This window comes from Phyllostomus hastatus, unplaced genomic scaffold, assembly GCF_019186645.2.
Source record: "Phyllostomus hastatus isolate PE091 unplaced genomic scaffold, TTU_PhHast_1.1 phas_contig_210, whole genome shotgun sequence".
Taxonomy (NCBI): domain Eukaryota; kingdom Metazoa; phylum Chordata; class Mammalia; order Chiroptera; family Phyllostomidae; genus Phyllostomus; species Phyllostomus hastatus.
The window spans coordinates 33,917,222-33,930,942 of NW_025333737.1; the positions used below are offsets into that span (position 1 = coordinate 33,917,222).

At 64.1% G+C, this 13,721-nt stretch overlaps 1 protein-coding gene across 1 annotated transcript; it reads right to left on the reverse strand.

The window, feature by feature from the left end:
- Positions 1-205: 205 nt before the first annotated feature.
- Positions 206-13,114, reverse strand: TMEM132E (transmembrane protein 132E). The gene is given in 9 exon segments (XM_045837073.1): positions 206-2,337; positions 3,264-3,455; positions 4,417-4,705; positions 6,368-6,573; positions 8,965-9,108; positions 9,952-10,144; positions 10,420-10,566; positions 12,088-13,034; positions 13,037-13,114. Coding segments are annotated over 9 exon segments (3,249 nt in total). The 3' UTR covers positions 206-1,284.
- Positions 13,115-13,721: the final 607 nt, after the last annotated feature.

Consider the following 13,721-nt stretch of genomic DNA (forward strand, 5'->3'; position numbering starts at 1 on the left):
CATCCTCTGACGTGGGCACCCGGCGGCACCGGCGGCCCGAGGCGCCTGGGCGTCGGAGGAGGAAGAGCAGGGCCGCAGCTGGGCTCGGCTGTGTGGGCTTCGTGTCATTTCGTGTGCCCGCAGTGTGCACGTGTGTACACGTGTGTGAGGCGGTCAGCGTGCATGCGTGCATATAAAGAAGAGACACAGAACCAGCCACCATGTATACCATCTGTTCTCCGGGAGCTGCTGCCCCCGCCTCCACTCTGGTCGCCTGCGTTTATTTAAGAAAAACCGGACACAGTGGTGGGCAGAACCCGAGAGAACGGTGGCTGTGGGGCGGGGTAGGGAGACCCCCTAGCCCCCCTTGCCTTGCCCACCCCGAGGTCCTTCACAGCATGCCCTGGTGCCCTCTCTCCCCTTCCTACTGGATCCCACCACCTGGGGGGCCGGGGGCCACCCCTGCAGAGAAGGCGAGAGTGGCCAGCAGGGCTGGAGGGGCTAAGGCGCGGTGCTGGCCTTGCTGTGGGGTGGGCGGGAGGCATGCAGGCCTCACTGGGCACCCCCAGACCATGGTGCATTGGGCGGTGGCTCGGTGAGGGGTGGCCCACAGGCTCCTCCCACCTCAGGCCCCTTCTATAGCCCTTGGGGCCAGAGGAGGGAGCCCTGGGCTCTGAGAAAGGTGCCTGGCGTGGCCACAGGTCCCTCTGCGGTCAGCTCCCAGGTCCCAGGGAGGGACTCGGGGGTCCCAGAAAGGCAAAAGATGCTACAAGTGTTCCCCCACCTTGCAAACGTTTTGTCCACAGCAAGATCCTCGGCAGGGCAGGCAGCCGTGGCCTCCCCGCCCTGCAGGACGGAAATCCCTGAATAGTGGTTGAGAAAAGTCTTTGTGCAGTTTGTGACACAAGACCCCACGGAGCCCCCAGCACGGAGGGAACACAGGGGGCACGGGAGGCCGTGGCGGCGCACAGGGCGGGCCCACCTGGGCCCCAGCTTGGCCTCTGAGCCTCACTCTCGGGACAGGTTCGTCTAGGACAGGAGGAGGTTTGGAGAGTGTGGAAGGACGGCCGGGATGGCTTCCTCCTGCCGGCTCCCGGGAAGGCACCCCCCTCCTGCAGTGGCGGCAGCGGACGAGGGTGTCAGCAGGAGGCAGCGGGAGGGACCAGCGGAGGGAGGTGGCGGCCCTGCGAAGCCCAGAGCTGCAGGGGCAGGGCCGGCAGCATCCACGTCAGCCGCCCGCCGCAGCGTGAGCAGGGGTCCCGGCTATGGCCCCCACAGCCCCCACCCCGTGGGGCCACGGAGCCTCTATGCCGTCTCTTTGTTTCTGCGCATGTAATTGTGCAGGTTCGGGGGCGCAGCGGGCCTCGGGGTGCCCGCCACATCCGGGCAGCTCCACCCCAGGTCCTCTTCGTCCTCGTCCTCTTCGCCAGCGGGCACCGAGTCGTAGGCCAGCTCCTCCGTGGGCAGCGTGGTGAAGGTGGTGAACTTGACCCGCTTGCGCTTGGAGGTGGGTGAGCTGGCGGGGTCCTCGGCCTGGTCCCGGGAGGAGCCGCCAGAGGAGCCGTCGCCGCGCCCGTGTACCTGGCTCTGGACGCTGGTCTGCGAGCTGCCGCTGCTGTGGTGGTCGCCGTGGCAGCAGGCGGGCACGGTCTCCAGTGGGTTGCCCGCGGGCGGCGACAGCTCCCCCTGCACCCGCAGCGGCTGCCCGTTGCCCAGGAACACCCAGTGGTGCGAGTGGTCCATGCTGGTCTGGCCCTCGGGAGGGATGCGCTTGTGCCGGTAGCGCAGCACGAAGACGATGCAGTTGATGAGGAAGACGAGGATGGCGAGGCAGAAGACGCCCAGCAGCGCGTACATGCCGATCTCCAGGTCCGTCAGCCCCCGCGGCATCTGCTGGAAGACCGTGGGCAGTGGCAGGAAGTCGTCTGTGGGCGGAGCAGCTGGGCTGGTGGTGACCAGCCCCGCGGCCTCCGCGGGGGACACCCTGGTGCCTGGCGGGCCTGCTCCCCGGGCCTCGTCCTCACCCCCACCGGGCCCCGGCTGGCTGGGGCCGGGGTAGTCGTAGGTGGGGTCCTCCTCCTCCCGCCCAAAGTGCACGCGCAGGCCCACGGGGGTCGTAGCGAGAATGCTCTTGCGCTTGGTTTTCTGGCAGCTCTCGGCGATGCTGAGCTCCGCTCGGAGCAGCTCCCCCGCCCCCTCGGCCTCCGCCACCACCAGCGGGAAGGTCCGGTCCTGGGTCACTGTAGCTACCCGCTCGTCCAGACTGCTCACTAGCAGCCCGTAGTCCCGGGGGCTGTAGAGGGAGAGTGGGGCGGTGGTGCCGTCACTGTAGGAGAGCCAGAGGCTCAGGAGGGCTTCCTGGAGGAGGAGGAGGAGGAGGGGGAGGAGTCAGAGAGCTGGTCCTGGCTGGCTCTCCTGTTGGATGCTGAGCTCTGTGAGGGCAGGGACCGAGGGGTCTGGCTCCCGCAGCATCCCCAGGGCTGGGACTGTGCCTGGCAGGTGGCAGGTGCTCGGGGGTGATCGCGTGGGACTCCTGCCCCAGAGGTGGTGCAGAGGGCACAGGGGATGTTATGGCCTCCTACCACCTGGAGACTTTCTGTGCCCACTCCACCCTTCTCCCCTTGCTGAGCTAAGGGTAAGTTCTGCCTTGGGTCTAACTCAAGTCCCTTTTGCTGCAGAAGTCACTCCACATCTCCATGCCTGACCTGGGGATCCTCCCCATCAGACACCTGGAGGCTGAGCAAACGTGCCCAACCCCAGTCTCCTCTGCTTGTTAAATTGCAGCCCCCGCAGGTGAGGACGCAGGGCCCAGAGAGATGGGATTGGCCTGGGGCCCTGGGGCGAGTTGGGGGCAGAGGACTTCTGGCTCAGAACTCCTGGTGTGGTGTTTGACACCCACCTCTCACCCCTGCACTCCCGCTTGTCACCTCCCCACCTGTGCCTGTAGCCAGTGCCCTGGCATGTCTGGGGGTCGGAGGCTGTAGCTGGGCCTCCGGAAACGGGTGAGGGTAGTTCCTGGGGGCAGAGGCGGAGGGGATGGGCCCTGGGAGAATCCGGGAGGGGAGACCTCCCAGGATTGGCAGGCGCAGGAAGGGAGACCGTGGCCAGACTCCCCATGTAGGTGGCAGGGGGTGGGTTGGAGCAGGTGGTGGGCACGGAGGGTAGACAGAGCTTCCATCCTCTAGAGCCCTAATTTGAGGACTCATGGCACAGAGGCAAGTCAGGGCCCGTGAGTGCCTTCCACACTGCAAGCCCCCAGGCTGGCAGGCTGGGTATCCGGTTACCTGCTTGAGGAAGCTGAGGGTCTGCTGGGCGGCCGTGGTGGCCAGGATGGTGTGGCTGCTCCCGGGGCTGGGCCGTAGGGAGAGGGCCAGGCTGGCCACCACCTGGGCCTGCAGCTGCGTGATGCTGACCTTCTCCTCTGTCACCGTCAGCAGCGTCTCCCCGAGCACAGACTCTGTCAGTGGGGACACCACCTGAGGCAGAGAGGGGCAGGGCTGCATGAAGGCCGGGACAGCAGCAGCCCCAGGATCAGCAACCAGGGAGGGGTCCCAGTGCTGCTGGAGGAGAGGCCCAGGGGGCAGGGCGGGGCAGGCTGGGGGGCTCTGCCTTGGGTCTGCACCTGGGAACCAAGGTCCAGGGGCCAAGTAAGGGTCAGCGGCTCGCAGAAGCACAGATGAGAGAGCTGGGTGGGTTTTAAGGAGAACGACAGGCCTGTGCAGTGATAAATGGCCACTGGTAATGCCAACCTCAATGTCAGGCAGGCAAAAGGGAGCGGTGGGGACTGTGGCAAATGGGGGCACTCACGCTCATGTAAAGGCAATACCAGCACTGACTCGGGTAGCTTATCGCCAGGTGGGAAGGCAGGCCCAGTGTTGCCAGAGTCATATTTTGTAAAATTAGAAATCCCGTTTTCCAAAAACCGAGGAACTTCCCAATTTTACAACGGAGGATCAGTTGTTTTTATAAACAAGTGTTCTGCAAGCAGACTCCAGCCCACGGGTCACTGTTCACCGTCTCCTAGGTCGGGGATTTCCACTCAGGCAGCAGTTGCCAAGGGGGAAGGTCGGGGTTGAATTCCTGGATCCTGAACTCCCTTTCTGGCCTCTAGGCTGCCTGAGCCTCCCCCCCACCCCCGGCTCTCCCTCCTCACCCACACCTGCTCCTCCCTCCTCACCCACACCCGCTCTCGGGGCCCACGCAGTGATGCACGGCTGATAGCGCCGAGGAGGCTTGGAGGGAGACCTTTCACCCAGGTGGAGCTAAAGGACCTTGACCTCTGGTGGTGCAACTTCAGGCAGAGGGGCAGGTGGAGAAGACGGTGTGTTTGGGGGGCCAGCTGGGGCCGCCCCCAGGGGTGGAGGCCCAGGTAATCCTGTTACCTGAGGACGTGCGCCCACCGGTAACCACGGCTCCCGGCGCTGCCCTCGCGCTTACCTTGAAGGGGGTGGTGCCCGGCTCCAGGCCGGCCAGCGTGCTGCTGTCCACCATGCGTGCCACTCGGGGGTCACCCACCCGCATGAAGTCGCTGACCAGGTCGGTGACCTCCACCAGCCAGTCCGGGCCCAGCATGGTGACCACCTGGTCGGTGCCCTCGGACGACGTCGTGTGGAACTGGGTGAAGACCTGCAGCGTGGCGTGCTGGTACTGCAGGGCGCAGCCCCGGCTGGGGCTCTGCCGCCGCTCCTCCTCCTCCTCCTCCTCGTCCTCGCTCTCCCGGGCTGACCTAGGGTGGGGGCACGGGGTCAGGGCGCCTCACCCTGGCAAGGACCTTGCTGAGCCCCTCCCTCCCCCTGGCCCTGCTGGCCCTTCTCCAGCCCCCCCATGAGTGGAGGCTGTGAAGCCTTTTCCGGGGCTCACTCCTGTTCCTGACAAGCATGGAGCTGGGAGTTCCAGGCGTCTCCCCCACCAGAAAGGCGCCTCCCTGACCCTCCCTGGTCCCTCTCCGCCTGTGCTCGGCTCCACTGGCTCCTGAGAAAAGCTGGCGTCAAACCCTAACAAGTGCTGCCGCTTCTCAGCACGAAGCACGTGCCAGGCCCTGCTCTCAGCTCTAAGCCGGAGCAATGGCGATGCCTGTGACAGAGCGCCAGCAGGCTGGGCCAGCAGGCGGGGCCCCACACTGGGTGGCAAACGACGTGTAAGTGACCCACCTGGACATTTAGCAGAGAATGCCAAGCCAAGTGTCGAGGGGGCAGCCTGGGTTTCTCTTGCTGCTTATAGTTAAACGCAAAAAGGAGGGGGAAAAACTGGGGGATGAACCAGTGAGCAAAAGGAAACGAGGACCTGATGATTGGCAGACTTCTCGGCCTATCCAGGTTGCCCAAAATGCTGCAACCCAGAGAGGCTCGGGGTGGAGGGTGTGGCTGCCGCTTTGCCGGTGCTCGGAAGAATCAGCCGCCAGCATCTGCACTCACACAGAGGGTTCTTTTTCCTGTGTTAACTCAGGTAACCCTCACAACAACCCCGTGAGGTGTCAACGTGGCGACTTTACAGAAGAGGAAACTGAGGCACTGCGGCCCAGCTAGGGAAGAGCAGAGGTGAGTTTTCCAACCCAGCTGTCTGGCTTCAGCATTCACCACTCAAAGCAGCAGCAGCATCACCCAGGAGCTGGTTCAAACCACAGAATGTGCATTTGGACGGGATCCGCAGGCGAGTCGTGTGCACAGGGAAGTCGGAGAGGCTCGGTCCGCACCGCCGTGCGTTTCTGAGTCTCTGCAGAATTGAACTGCGTCCAGCTCTCACTTGGCTGCCTGCGTCTCCCCCTAGCCCCACCCCTCTTTCTCTTCCCCGGGGCTTTTTGTCACTCGGAGCAATGAGGGGGTGAGGGGGGTGCGCCAAGTTCAGAGGTACATGTCCCCAGAGTTGGGCACTCAGGTGTGTGAGCCTGCCCCCCAGAGAGGGGGCCTCGTGAGGGTCACTGTGTGCCTGGCTGGTGTGCTCACCCGAGTGCCTGGGTGTGCCCGAGCTGGGGCACGTCTGCTCTTCAGACAGCTCCTTTCCATTTATCCTTGAAGACTTAGCTCAAGCGCCACCTCTTCCAGGAAGTCTGCCTTGACTTCCCAGAGGAAGAGGTGGTTCCCTCCTTTGTGCCACTCAGTCCCCTGCTTCCTGCAGCCACCATGCTCTGTGGCACATACATGATGGTTTCCCTGGTGGACCCAGAGCTGGGGGGAGTAAGACACTGGCCACACACATATCCCATATTTCACATACCCGACAGTGCCTGGCATATAGTAGCCACCCACTAACAGTTTGTTGATCGCACAACCAACCTCAGACCGTGTACCTCTGGGCACTTATACACACATGCGGACCAGACTGCGTGCCGGGGCCGTGTCACCCGCGCGTGTCCCACGTGCAGTCTGCCGTGTGTGTGGAGGGGCTGTACCTCCGGTCAGGGAGGATAGGTACCCTCCAGCCCTTCACTTGGCTGAGGCGGGCGTCCGAGAGCTCGATGTGCAGAGGCAGCTTGGGGACCCAGACCGTCATTTCCAGGGGGGCACTGAGGACGTCGTAGCGGAAGGTGACCCTGGCATTCATGGACCCGCGAGACTCCTTTCCGCTCACAAACACGTAGTCACAGCTGCTGGAGACCTGGGGGGCGGGGGAGAGGGTGTTGGCATGGCTCGTCCTACAGGGCATCCTGTGGGACCGTGCAAGGGGCTGCAGTCAGTCTGACAGGCAGGGCTGGAAGGCTATTGGGCAGAGGAAGTGCCAGTCACTGAAGGGGAGGGGCCAGGTGGGAGATGGCGCCTAATGTAATTCCCCCGGGAGGTGTCAGCTTCTGGTGCCCCTGCCTCCCTTCGGCTTTCCCCAGGATCACCTGTGAGGGGCTCCAGTGGGAGGTGGTGTCCCTGGCAAGGAGCCTGCATGCAAACGTTTTTACAAGGGGCTGCTTCCCGTGCGCCAGACCACTCCTTGGCGGAGCCCTCAGGCTGAGGGTCCTCAGGACAGGCTGCCCTGCTCCGCGTGGCCACCTGGGCTCTGGCACTGGCGTCTGGCAGGTGGAGTCCTCCACCGAACCGAAGGGCAGCCTGCCCTGAGTAGGACACCGGTGCTCAGCTAGCTCAGAGGAGGTCAGGCAGGTGGGGGTGATGGGCAGGCCCATGGCTCCTCCCAGCCTCTCTGGCCTGCAGCCCCAGGACAGTGGGCACCGGTTAATTTCAGGCGATGGGGCTGCTCCAGCCAGGGACGGAAGTGAGGGCAGGGCAAGGGAAAATCAGGACCGGAGAGCCCCAAGGGCGGACAGGTGGAGCATCGCCACCAATGGCTGCAGCTTTTGCAAATGCGTGCCCGCCTGGGCACCGAGTTGCATCTTGGCGGCTCCCCGGATGGGCATATGCCCACTGAACACATCTGGGTGGACGCCTGCGCCCACTCACAGAGGCGTCGCTGCCAGCTCTTCACGGCAGACGCAGTTGGGTGTACGTGTCAAATGTGCCCACGTGCACACCTGGAGTGAACGCCGTGTACAATGCGTTTAGGTGTTCCTGCTGGTGCACGCCCGTGGGTGCACGTCCTGGCATTTGGAGGCAGCCCGTGGGCTGAGGACACCCTGAGGGATCTGGTGGGGGTTCAGGGAGGCAGAGGGTGCTGGGGCGAGGGGCTCCCGTGTGGAGATGAGCCCCTGGGCTGTCCCGGCTCCGGCCTGCTCTCCTGACCGTCTCGGGAGGGTGGGTGGCAGCGGAACACCAGCCCCTGCTAGGATGCTCGCTCCGCTCTTCGGAAGGCAGAGTGTTTCATCCGAAGCCTGGCACGTTCTGCCTAGGATCTTGGCAAACTCCATAGAGAACTGGAGTGCATTTCATTGAGAGTGGAAACGAATTCCATTTAGAATCTTTGCTGATTCCCTTTGGTATCTAAGCCATCACGGCTTTGTTCTGGTCTCTCTGGGGCCAGCGTGCGGGGGGGGGGGTCTGCGTGGCAGAGAAAGGTGCTGGGCTCTTGGGAGTGGGCCCAGTTCTTCCCGCGCCAGCCTGCTGGCGGTGGAGGGCCCCGTGGGCCCGGGCAAGGCTTCCACTCCCGGGGGTAACAAGGTCTGGGACCGAGCCATCTGCTCTGGCTCTCTTGGAGGGACTTCTTCCTGGGTGGGTGGACAGCTGAGGTGAGCTGTGGGCTCCCTAGACCTCGTGGGACCCAGGGCAGCGTGCACTCCGGGTCAGCCCCAGTGGGCTGGAATGAGGACACCAACATCTCCCTCCTCCAGCTCTCCTTCAAGCTGAAGGATTGACGGGAACAGGGAACAGATTCTGGTGTCTAATCGTTTGATTTGGACACCTTCTGGAGGCTGGCATGGCAACAGCTCACCCACCCCCAGGTCCCTGGGCTGGACACCCTCCCGCATTTGACTGCCCGCTCTCCTGCCTCTGCCACTGTCCCAAGCCAGGGGAAGGGGCAAATCTGGAGGCCTTCCTGGGGAGGTGGCAACTGGGCCATTTGAGTCAGATCAGTGCCCTGTTTTCTGGGTCGTGGAGAACCCGGGGCCCAGAGAAGGTCCTTCCTTGTACGACCTTCACTCCTGGCCTAGCTCACATGCTTCTGGAAGCTTCCTCTCTGTGCTGGTGCTCCTCCACGTGGAACCAGCCATGGGGTTCGGGGCTTGCTTCTGAGGGGCCCAGCCCGTGCCCCACATTGCCTTGCGCAGGGTCTGCCGCCTGGCAGGGGCTCCGTGATGGCTTGCCAGATTGGACTGAGTTCAGGTTGCTGGTGCTGCCTTCTCCCAGTGGTCTGCCAAGCAGTCCCTTCCACACTCCTACAGGCAGCCCTCCAGGACTGGCAGGGCCGTGCCCAGGGCTTCGCCTCACCCCACTCAGGCTGAACAAGGGGTGCCCCCAGCTCTTCCCCACTCTGGCCCCCAATTTGCCAGTTTTCTTGCCTACCAAGGGGACACACATGGGGTGTGACTTCCCCTCTGGCATGGGGCTCCCCCCTCAAAGGTCTGAGGCCTTCCTCCCAGGGCCCCCCCCCGCCCTCCAGGGAGCTCACCTTGATGATGTCCTCATTGTCAGACTCGCATTCCACCAGGGCGGACACATCTAGGACGAGGCCCGTCACTTCGATGGCAATGACCTTGACGGGGATGGCCACTGTCCGGCCAGTGAGGATGGCCGTGTTGATGATCTCAGTGTCCTGTGGCAGGGAGAGAAGGATGGGGCTCTGTGGAGTCCGGGGGCTTGCAGATCTCTGCCCTCCCAGGACCCCCCAGCCCAGGCCCACCCTTCCCTGGGGACCCCCGCACACGTGTGCCGAGAGGTGCATCCGCCCAGCCTCACGCACCTTCTCAGGTGCTCAGCAACCTGGGGCTTTGGCAGCAGCCTTTGTGGCTGACCTCACCTGCTTGCAGAAAGCAGCCCTTCCCCAGTCTCCTACCACCTTTTCTCAACACCACCCGTGCTTCCCAGGGCCCGCAGAGGAAAGTCCAACACATTTGCCCGGCCGTTCAAGAGGTCCCCGGGCTGGCCCCACGTTCCCCTGGCCGTGCACCAGATTGCCCGTCCCAGCCTTCCCACCCCAGTGCGCCCTTCCTACATCCACTGCCCCCTCGGATGAGCTACTCGCATTCCCACTACCGCAGCTTGGTCTGCGGGATCCCCTGCCTGGCGCACCCTCCTCATCTTCTCTGATTGTAGGAGCCCTCCCCCACGTGACCCTCGACTGTATGACGACTCTGCTCCAGGAGACCTCCCCTGAGTCGTCCCTCCGTGGGTAACTTCCCCCCCCCGCCCCCCGCCCCCACCCCCCGCATCTGCTGTGCGCCTCCAGCCCCAGGCCCGGAGCACCGCCTGCCCCTGTGCACCCGCACAGCTTTACAGGGTGTGTGCAAGCTCAGGCGGCGTCACGTACTCGGGCACTGGCTCACACGTGTGTGTGCGTTCATCCGCACCCACACTCAGCCGTGCACAGTCCCGTCACACGTGCGCCTGTGAGAGCCAGGTAGGTGCACGTGCCGGCCCGGCCGCCCGCCCTGCTCACCATGGCCAGGGGCAGGATGGCCTGCACGTCCCGCTGGATGACCGTCAGCTCGGTGACCGCCCGCTCCAGCTCCGGCAGCGCGCCGTGGCCCCGGTAGTCGATGTGCCACATGATCCTGCGCTTGACCGACTGGCTGGTGAAGTTCTCCATCTCGAAGTCCAGCTGCAGGATCTCCAGGGGCCCCTGGCCGTCCCTGTGGTGGGGAAGGAGGCAGGGCCGGAAGGGAAGGGCTGGCAGCAGCTCGGGAGCTCCGAGACCGCCCCTCGCCGGCCGTGGGGAGCCCAGCCCCCCTCGGCAGCCCGTCCTCTGTGTCTCCTCCACCACCCGAGGTGGCCCCTGAGGACTCAGGCTCCCCATAGACTAAGCTCCAGCCCTTCTTCCTCAGGCCTGGCCTCCTCCCCAGGGGCACCCCAGTCCTCCGGGTGCCCGTCCTGCCAAAACCTGGGCAGAGCTGTCACCCCAGCTCACCACGGGGGCAGGGGTGTGCCCTGGGCCCAGGCCACGTCCACGGTGGCTGTTGAGTGCTTCGCCCCGGTCAGCAGCTCCGAGGTCACGTGCCACTGGCCACTCCGTGACTTGGTGCCTAGAAGGGTCACGCCCTTCTTGGCCTTCACCCTGGGACAAAGGGGGAGGAAGAAGAGGGGAAAGGGGTCAGCCCGGGACCCCAGTGGCTGACCCTCTGGTCACAACCCCGAGGCTGGAGCTGGTCGTAGGGGAAGCAGGGGAGGAAGCTGCCCTGGGCCTCGGCTCAGAGCTGGGGACTAACCCCGGGGAGCCTGGTGTCACGTGGCTATGACCTCTGGCCCTCGGTGGGAGCTGCGATCACGTCCACCGTGCCTCTGCCAAGCCTTGACCTCTGCCTGCGCACCTCCGTGACATGGGGCTCACTGTGTCTGCACAGGTCCCATTCCACTCTCAGACAGCCCCTACGGGTTCGAACCTCTCCCCCATGTTCAGCTGGAACACAGCCGCCATGGGGTCTGCTGCTACAAGAGAGAGCAGCCTCCTCCCTCGGGGCTGCAACAGCTCTTCCGAAAGCCGGGGAGGCGAGCAGGCTTCTCTGAGTCCTGTTTTCTCCAGGCCTGACATCTCCAGCTCCTCCGACTGCTCGCTGCTTTCTGCCACGGTTTCGAGTCACTCATATTCTGGTCACCCTCCCCTGGACGCTGGACATATGTGATGTACTGTCCCATACTAAATATAACACCCCAGCCGTGCTCTAGGTAACACTGACTACAGCAGGATTGGTTATCACCTCCCTCATTCTACATGTTCTATCCCTATTGATGCGACCCAAGATCTCTGAGGACTGACCCAACTCCTTCGTAGTCAGGTGTTGGTCACGGAATCAGATATGATCCTTTCGGGGAATATTTGAACTTTGAGGTAGTCCGCTCAGGAGAGGGGGTGACACTTAAAGAAGGTGGAGGCTCCCGGTGAGGCTCCAGGTCCTACCGCAGGTGCCTGGGCTGGGAGGGGCATTTGGGCGGGGTCTTCCTATGAGTCACCCACCCGTGGCTCAACCGTGGATTCCCGCTGCCTCACATCGTTACATTTGGTGGGGATGCGATCCAATTTAAGGCATCTCTGGGTCTGTGAACCATATCCTTCTCGGGGTATTAGAAAGAGCTGGAACTCCTGAAAGTTCTTCTAACAACTCTAGGATCTGGCACTCTCCCCAAACACACACACACACACACACACACACACACACACGCCTGTTCATCTTCTGGCCCGCCGTAGGGACCCGCTCTCCCGACTCCATTTCTCCTCTCTGGCCTCGGTCTCCTCATCTGTAAGATGGGAGGGCTGAACCAGCCAATGCCGAAGGGCCCTGCCAGCCCCAGTTCGACCCTTTGGGACATGCATGAGCATGAAGACAGGCATTTCTCCTTTACCAGGTGTCACTCCTGGGACACACCGAGATGGCCGGGCGGAGATGGAGATGTCTGTGGCCATCAGAAGACAGCACCGAGGCTCAGATACTTGAGGTACCTTCCTGAGGCCAGTCAAGCGGTAAAGGGGGGGAGCTGGGGTTGGGGTGCTGGGCAGGCAGGCGAGGGGAACCCCCCGCCAAGGGTCAGATGTGCACGTGGCCTTGGGTGGGGAAGGCAGACCCGGGCCCCAGCCGCCTACCTGAGTGTGAAATGCTCCACGCTGGGGCCGGCCGGAGAGGAGGAGTTGGGGGCCAGGTAGAGGAAGATGCTGAGCACCTCCCCCGGCTTGAGCGGCCGGTCCGGCAGGCGGATCATCAGGTTGCTGTCCAGCCTGTGCTCCTGCAGCGGCCTCCGGGGCGGTGGGCGGAACAGGCTGATGCTGCCTATGCGCAGCAGGGGGTGCTGGGTAGGGCTCTCGGCCCGCGTCCCCGCTGCGGCCCCGGCTCCGCGCCGCGAGGCCCCGCAGCCCCCGGACGCGTCTGGGGCATGGAGGGTGTAGTAGAGCTCCGCCTGCTGGCTCTCCCCCGCCAGCTCGGGCTCCAGCCCGTCTGGAGACTTGCGCCGGCCGGTGGGCGGCGCCGCCGGGGCCGGGGGCCCGAACCAGGCCAGGGGCAGCTCGGCCCGCACAAGACAGGTGGCCAGGCCCCCGCTGAGGCGGCAGGAGCTCTTGACCTCCCGGGCATCTCGGAAGGCATGCAGGCGGACACAGGGCAGCCGCTCGGTGACGCCGAAGTCGTCCCAGTCCCGGCCGGCTACGTAGAACAGCACCTGGGCCAGCGGCTGGGAGGCGGGCACCCGGGCGCGGACGATGAAGGCTCGCACCTTCCAGTTGACCGTCAGGCGCTCAGGGATGTCCAGGGTGCTGGACGGCTGCAGGAGCTCCCGGGCCACCACCTGGCTGGTGCTGAAGGGCCCCAGGGAGATGTTGAGGACCGGCAGCTCCTTGGTCTGGAACACCACGAAGGGCTCGGAGCGCTGCAGCGAGCTGTTGGCGGCCGCAGGCGGCGCAGGCCGAGCCTCCCGCAGGAAGAAGGCCAGCCGTGTGTGCGACAGCCGGTAGCTGATCGGCAGCACCGGGCTGGCCTGTGGCCCCGGCGGACTGGGGCTGGCTGGGTGGGAGCGGCCGGAGGCTGGGGACAGACAGAATGAAGAGACCCCACAGTGGTCAGGAGGGGCTGCGCTGGGACCTGAGGACACCCCGGCCTGCCACCCTCCCACAGGGCCATGCACCCCACTCTGGGCAGTGCCCAGCCTGGCTCCAGGTCCTGGGGCGGCCCAGGGCCAGGCCGCCTGGGCTCTGAGCCTAGCTCCACCTGTGCAGGTGTGTTCATTCCCTCACTGCTGCTGCATCTCTCTATCCGCCACGCAGGGGGAAGTTAATGCCAGCACAAAGCGTCGTAAAGCTCTAAAGAGGTTTTCTCCCCCTGCGTCCTCATCTGTACAACGAGTATAAGACTTCTGTGGCCTCGGGGTGCCATGGTGACGATGCACGGAAGTCGGTGCAGAGGGCTGCCGGCGGAGCGAGGGGCCGAGGGAGCGCAGACCCTCGCGTGAGCTCCTCACGGAGCCTCGGCCAGCATTAGCTTGTCTGATCCTCCGATCCATCCTTTGAGAAAATGTGATTGCAATCTCCACTGATTGAACCAGTTTTTTATCAATAACATCTTTTTTTTTGGAGAACCTATTTTTTACATCTTACAGATAAAGCTGCAGGACGCTTAAGTAACTTTCCCCGGAAGGGGCCGCAGCAGGATGAGCCTGGAACCCCGTGACCCTCCAACCCAAGCCCTTTCCCGGTGCAGCCGCCGCCGAGGGGGCAGGGTCACCGGGTCC